Source organism: Pongo abelii, chromosome 1 (genome assembly GCF_028885655.2).
Source record: "Pongo abelii isolate AG06213 chromosome 1, NHGRI_mPonAbe1-v2.0_pri, whole genome shotgun sequence".
NCBI lineage: Eukaryota > Metazoa > Chordata > Mammalia > Primates > Hominidae > Pongo > Pongo abelii.
This window is the reverse complement of record NC_071985.2, coordinates 216,292,982-216,314,232: the sequence shown is the minus strand read 5'-3', so window position 1 is coordinate 216,314,232 and position 21,251 is coordinate 216,292,982. Positions and strand designations below refer to the sequence as shown.

The window sequence follows — 21,251 nt, the reverse complement described above, 5'->3', positions numbered from 1 at the left end:
ATGTGACTGTGTGCTAATAAAACTTTATTTATACAAACAAGCAGTAGGCCAGATTTGGCCCACAGTTTATAATGTGCTGATCCTGACCTAGGCGAGAAGAGAAACCAAATATGAAACTGTTGAAGAACTTGGGACTGAATTATGTTGGAACTTGGTGCCCTGGGAGTTAAGAGGAGAAGGTCGAGGTGGGCCGGGTGGGTGACGAAGGCTTCCTGGAGGGACGTACCCTTGAGCTGAGCTCTGAAGGGATGCAGGAGGGAGGGCGTTCCAGGTGCAGGGAATGGCAGGAGCAAAACCAAGGAGGGTTTAATGGAGGAATGAGCACAGAGTGAGGCGTGTGGTCCTACAATCAGGAGGTTGCCTATTGAGAAAGAGGATGTTGGCTGAAGGCCCATCACAGACAGCCATGAAAGACAGCTCTGTGCTTTGGACTGGATGGTGTGGGCAACAGAGAGCCATTGCCATTGCCGTGTCTTGAGAAGGAGGTGTTTTGAGAACGTGGACCTAGCCTCACAGGGTGGGGTGGTTACAGGCCAGGCTGGGGTTCCTGGGCAGGGAGGCACAGGTCTCATCTGAGCCCTTATCACTGGCTGTGTTTTGCCATTGGCAGCGGCAGTGGGTCTGGGGGCCCAGTGGGTATGGCGGCATCTTGCTGGTGAACTGTGACCGTGATGATCCGAGCTGTGGTGTCCAGGACAACTGTGACCAGCACGTGCGCTGCCTGCAAGGTGAGGCTGGGGCAGCCTGAGTCCCTGGGTGTCCAGGGTCACTGCTCAGTTACCCCGTGGAAGTTCCAACCCACAGGCAGGACTCTGAGGCCAGAGTCCAGGGGAGAGCGCTAGCCTCCAGACATACCTCGATGCTCCTCAAAACCCATCTCAGGCTGGCAGCTGCCCCTCCCTCGTGTCTCTAGTGCCAGCGAGCACTCACATGCCAGGGCAGAAGCTCTGGAAATGAGCCACCTCGCCATTCTCTTCCTCCAGGGGAGCAGAGGATGCTAGCATTGTATGAGCACCTACTGTGTGCCAGGCCTTTTCCCCAAATTCTCATTGAATCATCCAAGTGGGACAGTATCATCACCCCAATTTAGAGATGAGGATGCTGAGACTCAGAAGCCAGGAGACTCCCTGAAGACTGTGTCTGATCCGGGGCCTCCCCTCTCAACCCCAAATCTGGGCCTCCTCCTTCAGCACCTCTGGCCTGCATTTCTGTGACCCCCTACCTCTTGCTAAGTCCATCTGTCCTGAATTCCAGCCCCATGGAGAATGAGCTGCAATATTACGGGGTGTGCTAGGTGCTGTCCACGGGAGATGCCCATGGCTGCCTTCTGAAGTGGGCACCATTGGAGATGGGGATGCTGGGGCTCCGGAAAGGAGGGGCTTGTCCAGGGTCACAGGGAGTGATGCTGGGATGGAGACCAGAACCCTTACCTGCACGATGCCCACATAGCCTTACCCTCCTTGCTTCTCTGGAGCATCTGTTGTGTGTCAGACACCAGCTGGCTATGCCACACTTCATGTTTCTCTGGGCAATAGAGGAAACATGAGTCCAGGAGAGCATAGATGTCTTTGTGGTTTGTTCTTGATGGCTTCCAGAGTTTTCACAAAGCTAGGGCTGGGAGACCCAGGTCTTGATACCCACTGACCTGGGGAGGGAGCCGGGCAACAGAGGAAGGGGCCAGGGGCCAGGACTCCCTTGAGTCACTACCACTCTGGCTTCACAGACCTGGAAGACATGTCTGTCATGATCCTGCGGGTGCAGGGCCCTGCAGCCCTCTTTGATGACCACAAACTTGTCCTCCACACCTCCAGCTATGATGCCAAACGGGCACAGGTCTTCCACATCTGCGGTGAGTTTGTGCCACTCCCCCTTGCCATCTGTGCCCTGTTGCCAGGTTGCCTGCCAGGGAACCTCGTGTTCCTGCCTTGGGCCATAGGCAGGTCCTGCTCACACTCCAGGAGATGCCCTAGTGGGTGGCAGGTCACAGTAAGAACAGTCAGAAGTAGGGGCTTTGGGGCTTTGGAACTGATGAACTGGTGCCCCCAGCACAACACCTGGCCTGAGGTCATTTTATTGGATGAATGACCTTTTCAAATACATTTTAAGCATGTGTAGAAATTCTTATCAAAAATTTCAAACATACACAAAAAGCAGTGCTATGAATCCCCTTGTGCCTGTCACTCAGATTAAACAATTATCACTGTTTTGTCTGTCTCGCTGAAGTTTTGTAAAACCAACCCCAAACACCATAGATTTCGCCCAATTAATTCAGTTTGTATTCCCCCCAAATATAGATGGCTGTTGTTTTACATAGTCTGCCAAAATCACAAGAAATACAAGTAAAAATCTAAATGCCTTTGAGAAACTAAAAATGTATACAAGAAATAAGATGCTTTTTTTTTTTTTTTTGGACACAGAGTCTCGCTCTGTTGCTCAGGCTGGAGTGCAGTGGCGCGACCTCGGCTCACTGCAACCTCCACCTCCCGGGTTCTGGCAGTTCTCCTGCCTCAGCCTCCCAAGTAGTTGTGACTACAGGCATGTGCCACCACACCCAGCTAATTTTTTGTATTTTTAGTAGAGACAGGGTTTCATTGTCTTAGCCAGGATGGTCTCAATCTCCTGACCTTGTGATCTGCCCGCCTCGGCCTCCCAAAGTGCTGGGATTATAGAAGTGAGCCACCGTGCCTGGCCGCTTATTTTTTAAATAATCAGACAATATGGAAGTATAGAAAATGAAACCTGAGAGTTCTCTACCCCTGTCTGTAAATCTTACTTTTATTTTATTATTATTATTATTATTTTTTTGAGTCAAGGTCTTGCTCTGTTGCCCAGGCTGGAGTGCAGTGGCATGATCTCAGCTCACTGCAGCCTCCACCTTTCAGGCTCAAGCAATCCTTCCACCTTAGCCTCACGAGTAGCTGGGACTACAGGCATGTACCACCACACGCTGCTAATCTTTTTTTTTTTTTTGTAAAGACAGGGTTTCACCATGCTGCCTAGGCTGGTCATGAACTCCTGGGCTCAAGCAATCCACCCACTTTGGCCTCTCAAAGTACTAGGATTATAGGCGTGAGACGCCGCACCTGGCCTGAATCTGATTGTCACTGTTAACGAGTTGGGATGTGCGCTTCCCAACTTTATTCTACACATTCTCCAGCGTGTGTCCATATGCTGCTTTCCAATCGGCTTCTTTCATTAAGTAATAATCCCACACATCTTTCCTGGTATTTATTGAGCTCTACTTCCTTCTTTTCCACTGCTGTATAATATTCCCAAGTATAGAGGTGCTGTGACTTACACAGTTCTCTGAACATCATAGTGGTTTGCAGTGTTTTGATTTTATAACAATGCAGGTTGCTTGAGGTCAGGGGCTTTGTTCAAGTCCAGAACTGTGCCCCATGGGTGCACTGCAGTTGCACAGTAAATATTTGATGAATTAATGAATATCGAGCACTCTTATACAGAAATATTATGTGAGTTTGTACCTTTTATTGTTTGTTTGTCATTGTTGTTTTGTTTTTTGTTGTTTTTGTTGTTGTTGTTGTTGTTGTTTTTGAGATGGAGTCTTGCTCTGTGCCCAGGCTGGAGTGCAGTGGTGTGATCTTGGCTCCCTGCAACCTCCACCTCCCGGGTTCAAGCGATCCTCCTGCCTAAGCCTCCTGAGTAGCTGGGATTACAGGTGTGCACCACCAACGCCCGGCTAATTTTTGTGTTTATAGTAGAGACAGGGTTTCACCATGTTAGCCAGGTGGGTCTTGAACTCCTAACTTCAGGTGATCCACCGCCCTCGGCCTCCCAAAGTGCTGTGATTACAGGCATGAGCCACCATGCCCAGCCTGTAGATGTATTTTTGTAGGAAAGATACCTAGTAGTGTAATTGCTGGGCTCGGGGTAAACATTACTTTGTTGGATGCTGCCAAATTGTGCTCCAAAAAGACATGAGTGCCAGTCTTAGAAAGGAAGACCCTTTCCCCCAGCTGTGCCCCCACTGTGTATTACCTGTCCTCTCCTTTGCCAGTGGAGGTGAAAGGAGGGAGTTGTTGGAGGACTTGGAATTTTTGGTGAGGCTGCAGGTTTCTTCCTGTCCCTCATACTCACGCTCCCTGGGCCCACAGGGAGTCACAGCCACCCCTTCCCTCCCCTTCCAGGTCCTGAGGATGCGTGTGAGGCCTATAGGCATGTGCTGGGCCAAGATAAGGTGTCCTACGAGGTACCCTGCTTCCATGGGGATGAGGAGCGCTTCTTCGTGGAAGGCCTGTCCTTCCCTGATGCCAGCTTCACAGGACTCATCTCCTTCCATGTCACTCTGCTGGACGACTCCAACGAGGTGGGGACAGAGGGGGTTCAAGAGGGGCTCCACTTGGGACCAGCCTGGGCAGCATGGCAAAACCCCATCTCTACAAAAAAAAAAAAAAAAATTAGCGAAGTATAGTGGTGTACACCTATGGTCCCAGTTACTTGGGAGGCTGAGGTGGGAGGATCACCTGAACCCCAGGGAGGCTGAGGTTGCAGTGAGCCATGATCACCCCACTGTGCTCCACAGCCTGGACAACAAAGTAAGACCCTGTCTCCAAAAAAATAATAATAATAAAGGGCGGTGGGGAGGGCTCCATTCCTGGTAAGTCTACCAGGCATCACTGGTGTGAAAGACCCCAGACTTCTTGACCACCCGTCTGGTTCGTTTCCACCTTGCAGAGAAGCAAAGGGGCTTTCTTATGGACCACAGTGGTGGACTCAGAGTCCCCCCAGGCCTCTGGACTCCAAGTCCAGTGCTCTTTCTCCCCTGGTCTGCCCCTGCAGGATTTCTCGGCATCCCCTATCTTCACTGACACCGTGGTGTTCCGAGTGGCACCCTGGATCATGACGCCCAGCACCCTGCCGCCCCTAGAGGTGTATGTGTGCCGGTGAGTCTTGGGGCAGTAGGTGGTCCCTCTGGCCCCCAGGCCCCGGCTCCATCCTGAGCCCCTCTTCCCTGGGCTTGTCCGTAGTGTGAGGAACAACACGTGTTTTGTGGATGCGGTGGCAGAGCTGGCCAGGAAGGCCGGCTGCAAGCTGACCATCTGCCCACAGGCCGAGAACCGCAACGACCGCTGGATCCAGGTAACCACAGCCGCTGGGCAGGGCCCAGCAAGGACGCCATCCTGGAGGGAGAGGCCTTCATCTGGGGGCCACTGAGAAACATCCAGGAGGACCTGGGTGCTCCCCAGGGAACTTGCTGCCCTTTCTAATGTGAGACCTAGAGGCTTCTCTCCAGAACTTTCTGGAGACCCAGACACATGCTGATCCTGGATTCAACACCCATTCACCCACCGGATCTGGGCTAGGCACTAGGCTAGGCCCACAGGGGTGGCACAGGTGTGAGACACACACTCCCTGCCTTCAACAGCTGAGACCAGTGGTTCTCATCAAGAGGTGATGTGTCCCCAGGAGACGTTTTGCAGTATCTGCAGACAGTGCGCAGGACAAGCCCCCTCAATAACATATAATCCAGTCCCACGCCTCAGTAGTGTGGAGGCTGAGAAACCCTGTTGTGCAGAATGCTTGCTACAAAAATACCTGCTCCTACCATCCAGGGTATAGCTGGGGCAACATGGTGAAACCTGTCTCTGCAAAAAAGTTAAAAAACTAGCAGGTCATGGTGGCGTGTGTCTGTAGTCCCAGCTACTCTGGAGGCTGAGGTCAGAGGATCACCTGAGTTTAGGAAGGTCAAGGCTGCAGAGAACTGTGATTGTGCTGCTGCACTCCAGCCTCAGCAACAACAAAAAAAAAAAGAGAGAGAGAGAAAAAGAAATATCTAGGGTGCAGAGGCTGTACCAGCAAAGCACCAGTAGGGTTTAGGGGATGCAGCATCACCTCTGCCCAGGGAATCAGTGAAGACCTCCAGGACGGAGAGCATCTGAGCTGGACCAGATTTGGCAGATGGGGGCACATGACTTCTACCATTTATGCTGCATTTTCTGCAGGCCAGGCATAGCATCATTTCGTCTTCTTGATAACCCCCTGTAAGTCCCCCATAATTCAGGAGCTCTTAGGGGAGCATGACTGGCCACAGAGCTGGTAAAGGCAGTGCTGGGACTCAGGCTGCCAAGCACCAGGCTGTACAGGGTGGTGGTCCTGGCAGAGACTGAGCATGCGCAAAACCCAGGGGTGGGAGCAGGAGAGAGAACCCTGTGTGTTCTCCTCTGTCAGGGCACTGGTTCTGAGAAAGGCAAGGGTTGAGATGGGAGACCTTGAATTCCAAGTTAAGGAGCTTTCCTCTTGGCTGGAGGTCAGTCCAGTGAGAGGGTTTGGGGCAGGACTCTGGGGCAAGATAGGCTAGGTTTAGAGCCTGGCTGTGCCACCAACTAACTAGCTGTGAGCTTTGGGACAAATATTTTTTAATTTTTATTTCTTTATTTTTTTAATTAATATATTTTGAATTTATTTTTCTTTTTGGAGACAGTGACTCTCTGTCACCCTGGCTGGAGTGCCATGGCGTGATCACAGCTCACTGGCAACCTGGAACTCCTGGGTTCAAGTGATCCTCCTGCCTCAGTCTCCTGAGTAGCTGAGACCACAGGTGCAGCCACCAGGCTCAGCTAATTTTTTGTAGAGATGGGGTCTTGCCATGTTGCCCAGGGTTGTCTCAAACTCCTGGCCTCAAGCAATCCTCCCGCCTCACCTTCCCCAAGTGCTGGGATTATAGGTGTGAGCCACCACGCCCGGACTGGATAAATAATTAGACCTCTTAGTTCCTCATTTTCCTCATCTGTCACATGGGATAATTATGGTGCCCACGCCTAGGCATGTCATGAGGATGAATGGAGTTAATGTTTATAAAGAGTTTAGGGCAGGACCTGGACGTGAAGTTCATTCACACGGGGCCATCTTTTCCTCCAGAACCAGAGGGGTCAGGACTGACCTGGGCACATTTATGGATCCAACTCAGGCCACTGTGAGGGCTTCTCTGTGTCCACCTGCCCTGGCCCAGTACTCACAGGGACACCCCCAAGGTCGTGTCCATGTTCTCGTTCACCTCCGGCCTCTGTCTTGCTGTGCGACCTTGGACAAGTGCACCCCCTCTTTGAGCCTCCAGCCCCTCCTCCAGTCAGTAGGCACCCTGACCTCGGTCCTCTCCGCCTCCAAGCACAAAACATGCTTGGGACAGGGGACTTGGTGAGCAGTCTGCCCCACAGGGCTCAGAGCAGAGCCAGCAGGGGCAGCTGTTGACTGTCACAGCTGTGCATCTCTCACCTCTCCTTACTTGCAGGATGAGATGGAGCTGGGCTACGTTCAGGCACCACACAAGACCCTCCCGGTGGTCTTTGACTCCCCAAGGAATGGGGAGCTGCAGGATTTCCCTTACAAAAGAATCCTGGTGAGTGGTCCCCAGCCGCAGACCACCCCTGAGAGCTGAGAGGCCTTACCCCAAGGGCCACACCGGGGTGCGAGGTACAGAGGGCAGCAGTGAGAACCGTGCTCTTTAGGGATGAGGGTATGGTTGCCAGATAAAATGCAGGAGATGCCCAGTCAAATGTGAATTTCAGACAAGCAACAGGTTAACTTTTTGGTGTAAGTATGTCCCAAATATTGCATGGGATATACTTAATACTAAAAAAAGTTGCTGTTTATCTAAAATTCAAAGTTAATTGGGCATCCTGTAGTTTTATTTACTAAATCTGGCAGCCCTAAATAGGGGAGGCAGAATGGTGCACCTGTTCAGAACACAAGCTTTAGAGTCAGAACAACCCTGCTCCATTACTTACATGCTGTGTGATGTTGCGTGAGTTACTACCGCTCTCTGAGCCTCAGTTTCCTCATCAGTAAAAATGGCATTTTGGCCCTGGCCTCACAGGTGTTTGTGAAGCATCTCATCATCACAGTACCTGCATGGAGGGAGTGTGTGTGGCACACCACTGTTAGCTGGTATCATTATTTTAATAAAAAGGATAACAGGGAAGGTGATGGTTGCTAACCAGGACCTCTTGAGAAAACAAGAGTGACTTGCTTGGTGCCGTAAAGAACAGGAGACCCCTCCAGCCCCCTCACTGATCACACAGATGCTAGGAGCTCTCTCCTGACCCTTGATGTTGTTGAAGTTGCTTCTGAGAGATAGCCCTGGGGAGGTCTCCCCTTCTCTAGAATTCAAAGACAGAGGCCCAGAGGGCCATCAGCAGCCTCTTGGTTCCCACAACTGGCCACTTGAGCTGCTACTTGCCCTTGGGCTGAACTTGGCAGGGAGGCTGTGTAGGTAAGGGGGGGGTGGTGGGGTGGCCATAGCCTCAGGCTCCATGTCCGATGGGGCGTGCAGGAGCAACCAGCGCGCCCCCTGCTGTCTTGCCGTGATAAGGCAGCAGGGCCAGAGAGTCCGAGCACTTCCCAACTTTGCCTGCTATGCGTGCATGAAATATTGGCTGGGTCAGATCCCCTACCCACCGCCAATGACTCTGTATTTCCATCTGAAGAATGGATGGCCTTTCCCACCCTGTCTTGAAGGAGCTCAGAGCCCAGGAAGTTGGTTCAGGCTCTTCCTGGTACCCTCCACCCCCGCCTGACTTGGTTTCCCTCTCCAGGGTCCAGATTTTGGTTACGTGACTCGGGAACCACACGACAGGTCTGTGAGTGGCCTGGACTCCTTTGGGAACCTGGAGGTCAGCCCCCCAGTGGTGGCCAATGGGAAAGAGTACCCCCTGGGGAGGATCCTCATTGGGGGCAACCTGCCTGGGTGAGAGAGAGACAGGGAATGGAGTTCCTGGGGTAGAGGCTGAGGGTTGGGGGTGGTGATGATGGTGGAGCAGGGGCCATTCCACTCCTTGAAGACAGCCAGAAGCAAGGAGTGATGAAATTATACTCCCGGATATGGTGGGGTTGGTGGGTGTTCACCAGACGCAGTCCACACTTACCTCGGGGACTCTGAAACCAGAGACAGCAGAGACCTAAGAAATCATTCAGTCCAACACTTTCATTTTACAAGTGGGCCCAGAGAGGGTGAGTCACATAGAAAGCAAAGTTATAACTAGACTCGGGTTTTCTAATTCTGAAAATAAATACATGATACTAGTAACAGTCAATTAATAGTAACAGAAGAAGACCGGGCATGGTGGTTCATGCCTGTAATCCCAGCACTTTGGGAGGCCAAGGCAGGTGGATCACGAGGTCAGGAGATCGAGACCATCCTGGCTAACACGGTGAAACTCCGTCTCTACTTAAAAAAAAAAAAAAAAAAAAAAATTAGCCAAGCGTGGTGGCGGGCGCCTGTAGTCCCAGCTACTCAGGAGGCTGAGGCAGGAGAATGGCGTGAACACAGGAGGTGGAGCTTGCAGTGAGCTGAGATCATGCCACTGCACTCCAGCCTGGGCGACAGAGCGAGACTCCGTCTCAAAAAAAAAAAAAAAAAGTAACAGAGAAAAAGTTTCCATTCCCAACAGTCCTGGGAGAAAATGCATTTAGGTCAAAGCTTGTTCATACTACCATGTAAATGACTAATATGAGATCTTTTCCTGAGAGCAAGAGAAGTGAGGTACAAGACATGCTAAGTGAAATGACAATAACATACAGAGAGACTAACAAATGATGTGTTGTTCAGTAGTGACACAGGGGTGCTGATGGAAAAGGAATCCTATCATATTGGTTACTTGCTGTGGACTAGACCAAGACATTGAGCTAACCAAATGCAACAAAGCTGTTAGAACAGATTTGGGATCAAATAATGAATGAATCCAGAGTCAAGCTTTGGAAGGGACTACTGCCCTCAAATACATAATCCCATTGAAAGAGGAAGCTGGACCATGCCCTTAGATACATTTTCCTAAAAATTGAACATGGGGGTGAAATCTGTCTCTTGGAGAATAAGAACCTGGTGTGAAGGTGGTTCTGAAGATTTTCCTGGATGGTGGGACCTGGTAGGTCATTGCCCTGGTGTGACTGACCTGTCTTGAATCTGCCTCATGCAGAACTCACCCTGAGTGGAATTCTAAAATATACATATCTGGCTGGGTACGGTGGCTCATCCCTGTAATCCCAGCACTTTGGGAGGCTGAGGCGGGCAGATCACTTGAGGTCAGGAGTTCGAGACCAGCCTGGCCAACATGGTGAAACCCCATCTCTAGTAAAAATACAGAAAAATTAGCCTGGCCTGGTGGTGCACACCTATAATTCCAGTTGCTTGGGAGGCTGAGGCAGGAGAATCCCTTGAACCTGGGAGGCAGAAGTTGCAATGAGACAAGATCACACCACTGCACTCCAGCCTGAGTGACAGAGTGAGATTCCATCTCAAAAATAAATAAGTAAATAAATAAGTATACAAAATGAAATATACATATTTATTACCTTTCTTGTTTATAAAAGTAATGCATGTTTTTTGTTTTTTAAAAATCAGATATTGCAGGAATGCTAAACTCTTGTCATTTTATTTCTGCATGGGGTCTTTTTAGTTAAGCAACTTTTTTTTTAACCTCGTGGGTCCCAGGTCAAGTGGCCGCAGGGTCACCCAGGTGGTGCGGGACTTCCTCCATGCCCAGAAGGTGCAGCCCCCCGTGGAGCTCTTTGTGGACTGGTTGACCGTGGGCCACGTGGATGAGTTTCTGAGCTTCGTCCCTGCCCCTGATGAGAAGGTAAGAACTTCGTGCGTGACATGTCTTTCCCTGGCATCTGGGGCAAGAACTGAGCTCCAGGGCGCCACTCCAAGGCAGGAGGCTCAGCTGAATCTGTTCTCTGCACACAGGGCTTCCGGATGCTCCTGGCCAGCCCTGGGGCCTGCTTCAAGCTCTTCCAGGAAAAGCAGAAGTGTGGCCACGGGAGGGCCCTCCTGTTCCAGGAGGTTGTTGGTGGGTAACAGTGCCGTGTCCCTCCTTGCGGCTTGCCTGCCTCTCACCCAAATTAAGACACATTATGGCTTGAGGGGGGAGGGCAAGTTTTAAAGCAGGGGTGTGTCCCCAAATTGAGGGCTTCTCACTCCTGCCCCTGCACACCTTGCTTCACCAGATACCACTGCCCATGGCTGGAGCCGAGCTGAGGCGGGGAGCAGGGTGATAGAAGGTGGACATGGACTGAGCGGGGACATAGTGGCTTCCCAGGGAGGTGACCAGTGCAGTCACGCCGTGGAGCTTTAATGTTCTGCAGTCACTATCCTGAAATCTCCCTTTTTTTGTTTTCTTTTTGAGATGGAGTTTCACTCTTGTTGCCCAGGCTGGAGTGCAATGGCGTGATCTGTGCTCACCGCAATCTCCGCCTCCTGAGTTCAAGCGATTCTCCTGCCTCAGCCTCCTGAGTAGCTGGGATTACAGGCATGCGCCACCATGCCTGGCTAATTTTGTGTTTTTAGTAGAGATGGGGGGTTTCTCCATGTTGGTCAGGCTGGTCTCAAACTCCTGACCTCAGGTTATCAGCCCGCCTCGGCCTCTCAAAGTGCAAGGATTACAGGCGTGAGCCACCGCACCTGGCTGCCCTGAAATCTTAATTCTGTTTTGTGAGGTCTGATGGATCAATGGAGCATCTATGGGGCTTGGAGCCTCTGCTCAGGCACAGTCCTGTCTCCCAGCCTCCCTGCCTCCCTGGCACAGATTCTCTGCTGCCTATTCCTGTGCTCCCTGGAGCCCCAGTGCAAGGCCTCCCCATCTCTGTGACTGTCCTGAGATGCTGCAGCACTCTGCCCCCAGCAGGAGCCTGGGCATGGGGAGGGTTGGGGTTGGGCACATGTGCCACTCAGCATCTTCATGGCATCAGTCGTCTCTGCCCTGCAAGGGCATTTGGTGGGCAACTTGGGAGGGGTAAGTGTCTCACTCAGCCTTGCTCAGGTACCCAGCACATACCCAGAGGCCACAATACTCTGGAGGTCGCCCATTTGCCTTGGCTTGGGGTGGCAGGCCTGTGGGAAGGAGAGATGCCAGAATGGACCTGCCAGCCCCATTCCAGGGCACAGCATGTGGGTCTCATAGCAGAGGCATGCCCAGGCACAGCACCCTGGGAGCTAGGCCTCCGCTGTGAGGCCCACAGGCTGGGCCCTGACACCAGCAAGGGTCTGTCCAGCCCCATGCAAGTCCCCGGCAAAGTGCAATGTGAAATAGCAAATAAAAACCATCCTGACAAGTCAGGAGAGAGACTCGGGGAGAAAGAAACAACTTTATACTGTAGCACCTTTAATGGTACTCTTTTCTCTGCTCTTTAAACAAGGAGCTAGCATTTTCTTTTTTTCTTTTTTTGAGACAGGGTCTATCAGCCAGGCTGGAGTGCAGTGACATGATCTCAGCTCACTGCAGCCTCAACCTCCCAGACTTAAGCGAGTCTCCCACCGCAGCCTTGCAAGTAGCTGGGACCACAGGCATGCACCACCACGCCTGGCTAATTTTTTGTATTTTTTGTAGAGATGGAGTCTCACCATGTTGCCCAGGCTGGTCTTGAACTCCTGAGCTCAAGTGATCTGTCTGTATTGGCCTCCCGAAGTGCGGGATTACAGGTGTGAACCACTGTGTCTGGCCAGGGCCCACTTTTTTTTGTTTTGTTTTGTTTTTTGTTTTTTGTGGGTTTCTTTTGTACTGGAGGAATTTTGAGAGAGAGAGCTGGCTGGACTGGAGTCATCTGGCAAGCTTGCTGGAAGGGTTCTCAAATTCACTCCCTTTCCAGCCCCACCGAGACTGCATGAATCCCAGAGGATCCTCCCTTTCTCGGTGACCCCAGAGGTCACAGAGCAAAGACCCTTTGGCACACAGGATCATAGATTTTCTTGGTCCCATGGCCTCAGGGAAGGCAGATAGCATCCTGGACCAAACACAGCTCAGAGAGAAAAAAAGCTCCTGTAGAACTTAGACGCCCCCAAGTTTCATAACTTCCAAAGTCCCCTTGCTCTCTGTTTGCTAGCGTTAACTTCTTCCAACACAACCCTGGAGCCCTAGCAATAAAATGGAAGAGAAATAGTCTTTCTTGACCCTGTTGCTCCCAAAGGGACCCTGACTAGACTCCGGTGAACCTAGAGTAAGTCTTAGAAATCCTTAAATCCAAATTAGGTACCAGGCAGGGAGAAATGCCACCTTCATCTTTCCTGAGAGAACCATGTTTATGGTGAGCAAGACCCAGGAATGGGTTGAGCAGAGTTATTCCAACCTGCCCAGCTGGGAGGGAGTGTGGGAGAATTCACAGATGGCAGGTCACAAGCAGCCACCCCACCCTCGAGGGCTGACACTCAGGCAGTGACTGTGGCGATTAATTACACAGACACAGAGGCCAGAGCACTTATTAGGCACCTCAGTGCGCCAGGCCTCACGCTGTGTGCATCACATGTGTTATCTCATTTGATCTCACAAGAGCCTGTGGGATGACTCTCACCCACCTTTATTCCCAAGAATGTGAGGCTCAGAGAGGGGACATCACTGGCCCAGAGGCCTCAGCAAGATTGCAGTGGAGCTGGGACTGGACCCCAGCTGCCTGCCTTAAACTGGGGTGAAGCGGGTGTTGGACCTGCAGATGGGTCAGGGGAGCCCTCTCCTTTCCCTTGGTCAAGGCTTGAGGCCCTGTGTGAGTCCTGGGCTTGGGTTTGAATCACAAGCCCCCACATATCCTACCTGTGTGACCTTGGGCAAGTCTTCTGACCTCTCTAAGCCTCAGTTTTCTCATCTGTAAAGTGGGGATCATAATGCATACCTTGTGGGGGTCACCGTGAGGGTTAAATGAGATGCTGAACCTGGGCACTCCCCTTGGGGCCTGCTCATGGTAAGTGCTTACTAAGTGGCAGCCATGAGGATTGTGTGCCATTGACTCTAGCCTCCCCTTCCCTGTCCAGTCTCATCTGCGTGGGCACACCATCAGGCTGAGAAAATCTGGACCCCTGGGAGGTCCCCATTTCATGCAGTCACCTCCTGAAGGGCAGGATTGGGGCTGGATGGTGTCCGAATCCCAGGACTGGCTGGTTCGCTGCTCAGTGAACCTATAAAACCTGACTGATGGTGGGTAGGTGGGCAGCAACTGACCCAGCTCCCCGCTAAGCCAAAGCAAGAGGATTCCTCATCCAGTGCCCTCAGGCAGTTGTAAATTTCCAGTGAAAGGCATTACCACTTCCAGTGAACTCAAATAAAGGTCTAAGTTCATTCCACTATGGCAACCAGACCCTCCCACTCCTTATACCCCAAGATGTGCACAGTGGCCAAGGCAAGCTCAGACAGGTGGTACCCACCCAAGGCCCGGGAAAGTCAGAGGCTGCTGACTCGGCAAGACCAGTAGCTGTGAACTTGGCTCCTGCCTGTCTGCTTCCCTAAGCAGGTGGTCCTCATGTTGGTGCTGTCCCTGTCCTTCCCTTTCATCTCTCTCCTTCACAGATGATGAGCAGGTCCAGACCATCTCCATCAACCAGGTGCTCTCCAATAAAGACCTCATCAACTACAATAAGTTTGTGCAGGTACAAGGGCTGTGGTGTACCTGTGGGCTGTGATTTGGGAGTAGGCGGGGCTGGAGGCAAGGATGGGATACAGACATCTGAGGCTCACCGTTCATGAAAGCTCAGGTTAGAACAGGCCCAGACAGAGGGGCCCCAACACCCTGCTTTGACCCAGGAGAAGTGAGGGGAGCAAGGCATGTGCATGGGAGGAAGACAGGCCTTTCAGGCAGAGCGGACAGCACAGGAAATGGCCCTGAGATGGAATGAACAGGCCTGGAATTTTAGGACAAGCCAGGAGGCTGATGAGGAGCAAGAAGAGGCCAGGTCACATCACGTGAGTCCTCGTAGGGCATCGCTAGAACTTTGGCTATGACTCTGAGTGAGATTCGAGGCCACTAGGGGATTTGAGCAGAGGAGAGGCCAGTCCGACTTATGCTTTAAAAGATCTCTTGGCCAGGCACGGTGGCTCATGCCTGTAATCTCAGCACTTCGGGAGGCCGAGGCAGGTGAATCACAAGGTCAGGAGTTCAAGACCAGCCAGTTCGAGACCAGCCTGACCAACATGGCGAAACCCCTTCTTTACTAAAACTACAAAAATTAGTCGGGTGTGGTGGCATGCGCCTGTGATCCTAGCTACTCGGGAGGTTAAGGCAGGAGAATTGCTTGAACCTGGGAGGCAGAGGCTGCAGTGAGCCAAGATTGCACCACTGCACTCCAGCCTGGGCGACAGAGCAAGACTCCATCTCAGAAAAAAAAAAATCTCTCTGTTGCTGTGTTGAAAACATATTACTATTCTGTGGAGGTAAGGGGTGACAGTAGATTCCAGCAGGAAACACATGGCACCTGGAGCTGGATAACTGCAGAAGAGGTTGATAAAGGGGATATTTACAAAGGTACAGGCAGGCTCAAGGAAACTAGCAAGGGACTGTGCAGTATCCCAGGCTAGGATGAGCGGGAAGTGTTACCATCCCTACACCTGAAGGAATGAGGGAAGGGAACTGTTCCTGGAACCTGGAGAGGCCACCAGGATAAGAGGCTGCGAGACAGGAGATATGACAGTCAACCCACAGTGACCTGGCGGGAGGGAGCTGCAGGGACAAACACCTCAGCTGTATTCTCCTCCTTCTTTGCCCCCATTGGCTGAGCCCAATCAGGAGCCAGAGGGCACTGGAGTCTTTGATTCCTAGGGATCAGCCTCCCTGTGCACAGAGCAGAGATGGGTGTACAGTGTTCCCGAAGGGCAAACAGAATTTCCCACACAGGGACCGCATGAGTCAAAATCCTCCAAGAATGTCAAGATGGGGTTAAACATGTCAGGGTTTTATTAGTGAAAATGCCTGTGTGAGGAAATAGAGCGGGAGCCAGAGAAGACTGCGAGAACCTGAGTGAAAGAGAGAAGGAAGGTGGGGTGCGCGCACCCTGTACTGTATACAGCCTGGGGAACCTTCAGCAAAGCCATGGGGGATCCTACTAGCCACAGTCGGCCACTAGAGGAGTCCCTCGTCTCTCAGAAATGGGTCTGCCTGAGTGCACCGTCACCCTCAGCCATTGGCTAGGAGCAGCCGGTGAGAGGTGTGACCTCAAACCCAGGAAGGGCTTCAGAGCCGGGCAGCAAGCACCCTTGGTCAGTTACACTCCCAAGTTGGAGGTGTCCAAGAGGAGTTATCATGGCTGCCACATGGGGCAAGGGCAGAGACCCCATAGGAAGCCATCGCAGTCCACCAGGCTGGAGTGGGTGGCCTTCAGACCAGGTGGGAAGGGGGCAGATTGGGAACAGATGGCAAAGGTAGTGCCCACAGGACTTGCTGATGGATTGGATATGGAGGAGGGGACAGGAGACATCAAGAATAACAGCAAGCCTTGTGGCCCTAACAGCTGGGTGAACAGCGGTGACATGTACTAAGCTGAAGAACCCTGGGGGAAGAGCAGGGTAGTGGGGTAGAAATTAAGCGTTTCTCTTTGGACGCGTCGTGTTTGATGAGCCTGTTAGACACTCAGGTGAAGATGCTAAGTAGGCAGCTACGCTCACATGTCTGAGTTTAGGAAAGAGATGGGCTTCACAAAGAGGTTGGGATTAGCCGGGCGTGGTGCTGGGTGCCTGTAATCCCAGCTACTCAGGAGGCTGAGGCAGGAGAATCACTTGAGCCAAGGAGGCAAAGGTTGCAGTGAGCCAAGATTGCACCACTGCACTCCAGCCTGGGTGACAGAGTGAGAAGCTGTCTTAAAAAACAAACAAAGAGGTTGGGAGATGCACATTTGGGAACTGTCACTGTGTAGAGAGGTTTTAAACCATGAGACAGGCCGGGAGCTGTGGCACATGCCTGTAATCCTAGCACTTTAGGAGGCTGAGGTGGGCAGATCACCTGAGGTCAGGAGTTGGAGACCAACCTGGCCAATGTGGTGAAACCCCGTCTCTACTAAAAATACAAAAATTAGCTGGGTGTGTTATGGTGGGCACCTGTAATCCCAGCTACTTGGGAGTCTGAGGCAGGAGAATCGCTTGAACCCTGGAGGCAGAGGTTGCAGTGAGCCAAGATCACACCACTGCACTCCAGCCTGGGAGACAGAGCAAGACTCCATCTCAAAATAAACACAACAACAACAACAACAAAAACCATGAGACAGAATGAGATCCTCTAAGGCATGAGGGATTTGAAGAAGAGGGTCAAGGACGGAGCACTCTAAAACACTCATTTTTAACCTTACTTATGGGGTAGGACTGTGAGGGGGTGGACACGGGATAGGTATATTTTGACAAAGGGGCATGAAGATAAGGTCTGTGTGGACAATTGGCCTATGGGCACTTGGGTATCCTGCCTCTCCTCAACCAGACATGATGCCTTGGGTGCCCCCAAAACACACTGGCAAGGTGTCCCCAACTCTGTCCCTCCCCTGCCCCAAGAGCTGCATCGACTGGAACCGTGAGGTACTGAAGCGGGAGCTGGGCCTGGCAGAGTGTGACATCATTGACATCCCACAGCTCTTCAAGACCGAGAGGAGAAAAGCAATGGCCTTCTTCCCTGACTTGGTGAGGCCACCACCCATGACTCCTTTGTCAAATCAGGTTGCAAACCTCTAAGCTCGAGAGAGGAAAAATGTTTGGTCACAGTCATATTTAGGACTGTGGTGGCCAGTGGGGGTGGCAGGGAGAATCAGGGGTCCTATGGTGCACCTCAGAAGGGCTTCTAGCTGGCTGACCACCATGGTCTCTGTGGAATGCTTGCTGGCCAAGCTCTGGCCCAAGGGACATCAGGGAAGGGGTCCACTTGACATTTGTGGAGTGAATGAATGATTGCATGAGGTCACGTGTGCAAAGCAAATGACATCAGCTAGGAACCAGGATGTTCATTATGCTCTCTTCCTCCCAGCTTGTGGCCCTTCATCCATCCCACATGTATTTAGGGTGTCCTGTGGCAGATGCAGAGATGATTAAGAATGCCCCCTGCTCTCAAGGGACTTTCAGTCTAATCTGTTGAGAGGGAAACTCTTCCCCTCTCTGAGGACATGTCCCAGTGATCTATTTTGTAGGATAAGGCGATTTGGCAGTTTGGAGGTGAGACAAAGCACTTCCAGCCTAAGAGGTAGAACTGGAGATCCAGGAAGTCTTCATGGAAGAAGTGGCTTTTGACTGAGCCTTGAGGGCTTTGCCTCTGATGCTTCTAAATCTTTTTTTTTTTTTTTGAGACGGAGTCTCACTCTGTTGCCCAGGCTGGAGTGCAGTGGCGCAATCTCGCTCACTGCAACCTCCGCCTCCAGGGTTCAAGCGATTCTCCTGCCTCAGCCTCCTGAGTAGCTGGGATTACAGGCATGCACCACCATGCCCGACTAATTTCTGTATTTTTAATAGAGACGGAGTTTCGCCATGTTGGCCAGGCTGGTCTTGAACTCCTGACATCCAGTGATCCACCCACCTCGGCCTCCCAAAGTGCTAGGATTACAGGCGGGAGCCACCGTGCCCGGCCTGCTTCTAAATCTTGAGCTTGCATTTGAAACATCTGGACAGGTGGGGCCCCCACCCCGGTGGTCCTGATTCAGCAGGTCTAAGGCAGGGCCCAAGGCACTGCTGCCCCGCTAACAAGTGCCCAGGTGGTGCTGATGCTGCCTTTTAGAGGAACACAGTTTGAGTAGCACTGCTATAGGTCACCCAGCTCCCCTCTCCACTCCTCCCCACCTCATCTCCTAAAAGAACTCAATTTGCCCATTGTCAGAGCCTTGTGGGGAACCTGTCCACACCACCATTGCTTCATGCCCCCCTTTTTCCTTCCTCTTTTCAGGCAACATTTTGCCCTCCGCTTGCAAAGCCTCTTTTCACTCCCCTTCCTTCCTGTTCGAGGCTATGTTGTAATTATATGTGTGCCCCAAGAAGTTTGTGCAATGATTCAGGTTCTTGTGTCCACAAGAGACAGAGTCCTACTCAAGCCAGCTTCAGCCAGAGGGAGTCTTAATATAAGGACATCAGAAACCTGAGGGCAGGACAGCTGCAGCAGAGACTGGAACCCTCTCTGTTTCTGGGTCTACATCATTCATTCTCTCTCTTTCTCTCACCCTCTCCACCTCCTACTTCCTCTCCCTCTTCTTCCAGCTTGGCTTCCTTTGCTTCTCTCTTCCTGGGGACAAAGATGAGTATGGCCATGCACAGAGACACTGACACGGGCAGAGACCAACTAGACGCTCCCATTGTCAGTTTCAAATTCCTGGGAGAGGGACTCTGATTGGTCCATCTTGGACCAGCTGTCCTCTCTGGCCCAATCAGTTATGGCCTAGAAGGTTGGGCTTCTGTAGCACAAACATGGCAGCTGCCACAAACCACAATTCCAAATTCACATTAGGGCAGTTTCCAGAGAACGTTGCCAGAGTGAGTTCTGTAGATGCTCCCAAAGGCACCTGGCTAACAGGTTCTTCCCAGCCCCTTTAGCCAGTTACCCTCTCATTGCACAGGAAAGGGTGAGTAGCTATTGATTGACAAGGCTGCCTAAAACACAAACCTAGGTCCTGCAGGTAGAGTAGAGGTGTGGGGTGGGAGCCCAGTGATGAAGTGCTGCCTCCCCTTTGGACTGCAGGTGAACATGCTGGTGCTGGGGAAGCACCTGGGCATCCCCAAGCCCTTTGGGCCCATCATCAACGGCCGCTGCTGCCTGGAGGAGAAGGTGCGGTCCCTGCTGGAGCCGCTGGGCCTCCACTGCACCTTCATTGATGACTTCACTCCATACCACATGCTGCATGGGGAGGTGCACTGTGGCACCAATGTGCGCAGAAAGCCCTTCTCTTTCAAGTGGTGGAACATGGTGCCCTGAGACAGCTCCCACCCACCATCCTGTCCCCCTGGGGCGGGCATTGGCCCACGTGGTGGAGACAGAGACAGGCCCCTGAACGATAAGCACCAAGAGACCCCAAGGCTCCAGATGGAACACTGAGGGTGACCGTCCCTCTCAGAAGCCTTTTCCCTGGAAGTGTCCATGCCTCACCTGCAACCCATGTGGTTCTCAGACTTGAATCTTCTTGGCCCCCCAAAAAGAAGGACCTCATTTCTTATAGCCTCTCCTGTGTCTCAACACAACCCATGGAGATGTCCCCTTCTCACTCTGAAATCATCCATTTGGGGACAAATCCACATTGGGGTCTAGAAACATCCACGTATCTCATCAGCCATCTTGTCCTGTGCATCCTAACAGAGGAAGGACCCATGATTCTGCTTTGGTCCAATTGCTTCCTCTCTGCAGAGGAACAACCCTAAAACCAGACCACTCCACACAGGACAGGCAGGAGAGATTCTTCCTAAAGCCTCCCCCATAAAAAGGGAGCCGTGGATCCACTTAGATCAGGGCGGAACCATCTTTCACCCTGCCAAGCTCCTGCCCAGATGTTGACCCTCACCCAGCGTGAGCTGTCACATAGTAGGAGCTTCTAGATGCGTGTGGAAGCAACGAGAGTTGTCCTTTAGCCTTATAAACTCCCCATCATCTGACATGCAGAAATCCAGCTTTGTCCAGAATCCTCCTGGAATTTCTTGGAGATGAAAGTATCTGGGGGATTGTTGGGTATTGGGGAGACTGGGTACAAGGGTGAAAAGTAGCTCCCATAATACACATGGTTGACTATGGTGATCCACCTTGTGAGGGTTAATATTAGGTGTCTGGAGAAGGATGCTTCATTGGCCCTGGGACTTCTCTCTGCAGGAGGAGAGACCCCTGCCTCTCCTCTGGGTTGGTCTCAGGCTCTCTGTTGGCCTTTGGTCAGCGTTTCCACATCCTGCTCTGCTGCAGGAGAGGGGGCTAAGGGGCTGGATCCACCAAGGCAGCTCACAGCGGGAAAACTCTGGGAATGAACCACTGAATTCAGGGGATGGGGGTGGGGGGCGGTTCTCGAGATGTGTGCCAGCTACACGTGTGTTCTGTATGGGTCCAGCTGTGTTTCCATCACTGGCTAATAAATCAACAGAAACACAAATGGCTTGGCTCTCATGTTGACCCTTCTTTGAACTTAGAATGAGACAGCAAAGAGAGAGGACTTTCTTGCAGCTGAAGCATTTGCTTTCTTGACCCCCAAGAATTTGGGGCTGACATTCCAAATCTTGACAAGACTGAGATTGCCTTGTCTTGGCCAGAGGATGGGTTAGGGCTGCCATGGACACTTGTGATGATATAGACACATAAAAGCAAGCCTGGGGGTAAAATGCCAGGCTACCAGGACAAGTGAACATGGCAGGGCTAGGGACCGGGCCGTGGCCGGAGGTTGCACTGTGGAAGGAGGGGCAATGGGGAGCATGTGGAGGCCTTTTGCGTGTCCTTAGCAGCATCCTCCTTCCGCCTGCAAGAGGCTGCAGGAAGCCTTACTTCAGAGTACTTGGGCACTGTCCCTCTGCCCTCCACCCTCCCAGCCCCCTTATTCTCCCTCAAGGTGCAAAACA

The 21,251-nt window shown here is 52.0% G+C and overlaps 1 protein-coding gene across 1 annotated transcript in view; it reads left to right on the top strand.

Annotated features, from left to right (window-relative positions):
• Positions 1 to 20,791, top strand: part of PADI3 (peptidyl arginine deiminase 3) — a 39,417-nt gene extending 18,626 nt beyond the window's left edge. The window contains exons 5-16 of the mRNA XM_002811405.3: positions 611 to 728; positions 1,724 to 1,849; positions 4,149 to 4,327; positions 4,801 to 4,904; positions 4,989 to 5,100; positions 7,250 to 7,357; positions 8,553 to 8,704; positions 10,448 to 10,592; positions 10,703 to 10,805; positions 14,286 to 14,365; positions 17,247 to 17,372; positions 19,405 to 20,791. Of these exons, the coding sequence (XP_002811451.3) occupies positions 611 to 728; positions 1,724 to 1,849; positions 4,149 to 4,327; positions 4,801 to 4,904; positions 4,989 to 5,100; positions 7,250 to 7,357; positions 8,553 to 8,704; positions 10,448 to 10,592; positions 10,703 to 10,805; positions 14,286 to 14,365; positions 17,247 to 17,372; positions 19,405 to 19,638 (1,587 nt within the window). The 3' untranslated portion in view covers positions 19,639 to 20,791. The remainder of the gene's footprint in view (positions 1 to 610; positions 729 to 1,723; positions 1,850 to 4,148; positions 4,328 to 4,800; positions 4,905 to 4,988; positions 5,101 to 7,249; positions 7,358 to 8,552; positions 8,705 to 10,447; positions 10,593 to 10,702; positions 10,806 to 14,285; positions 14,366 to 17,246; positions 17,373 to 19,404) is intronic.
• The last annotated feature ends 460 nt before the right edge of the window (positions 20,792 to 21,251 follow it).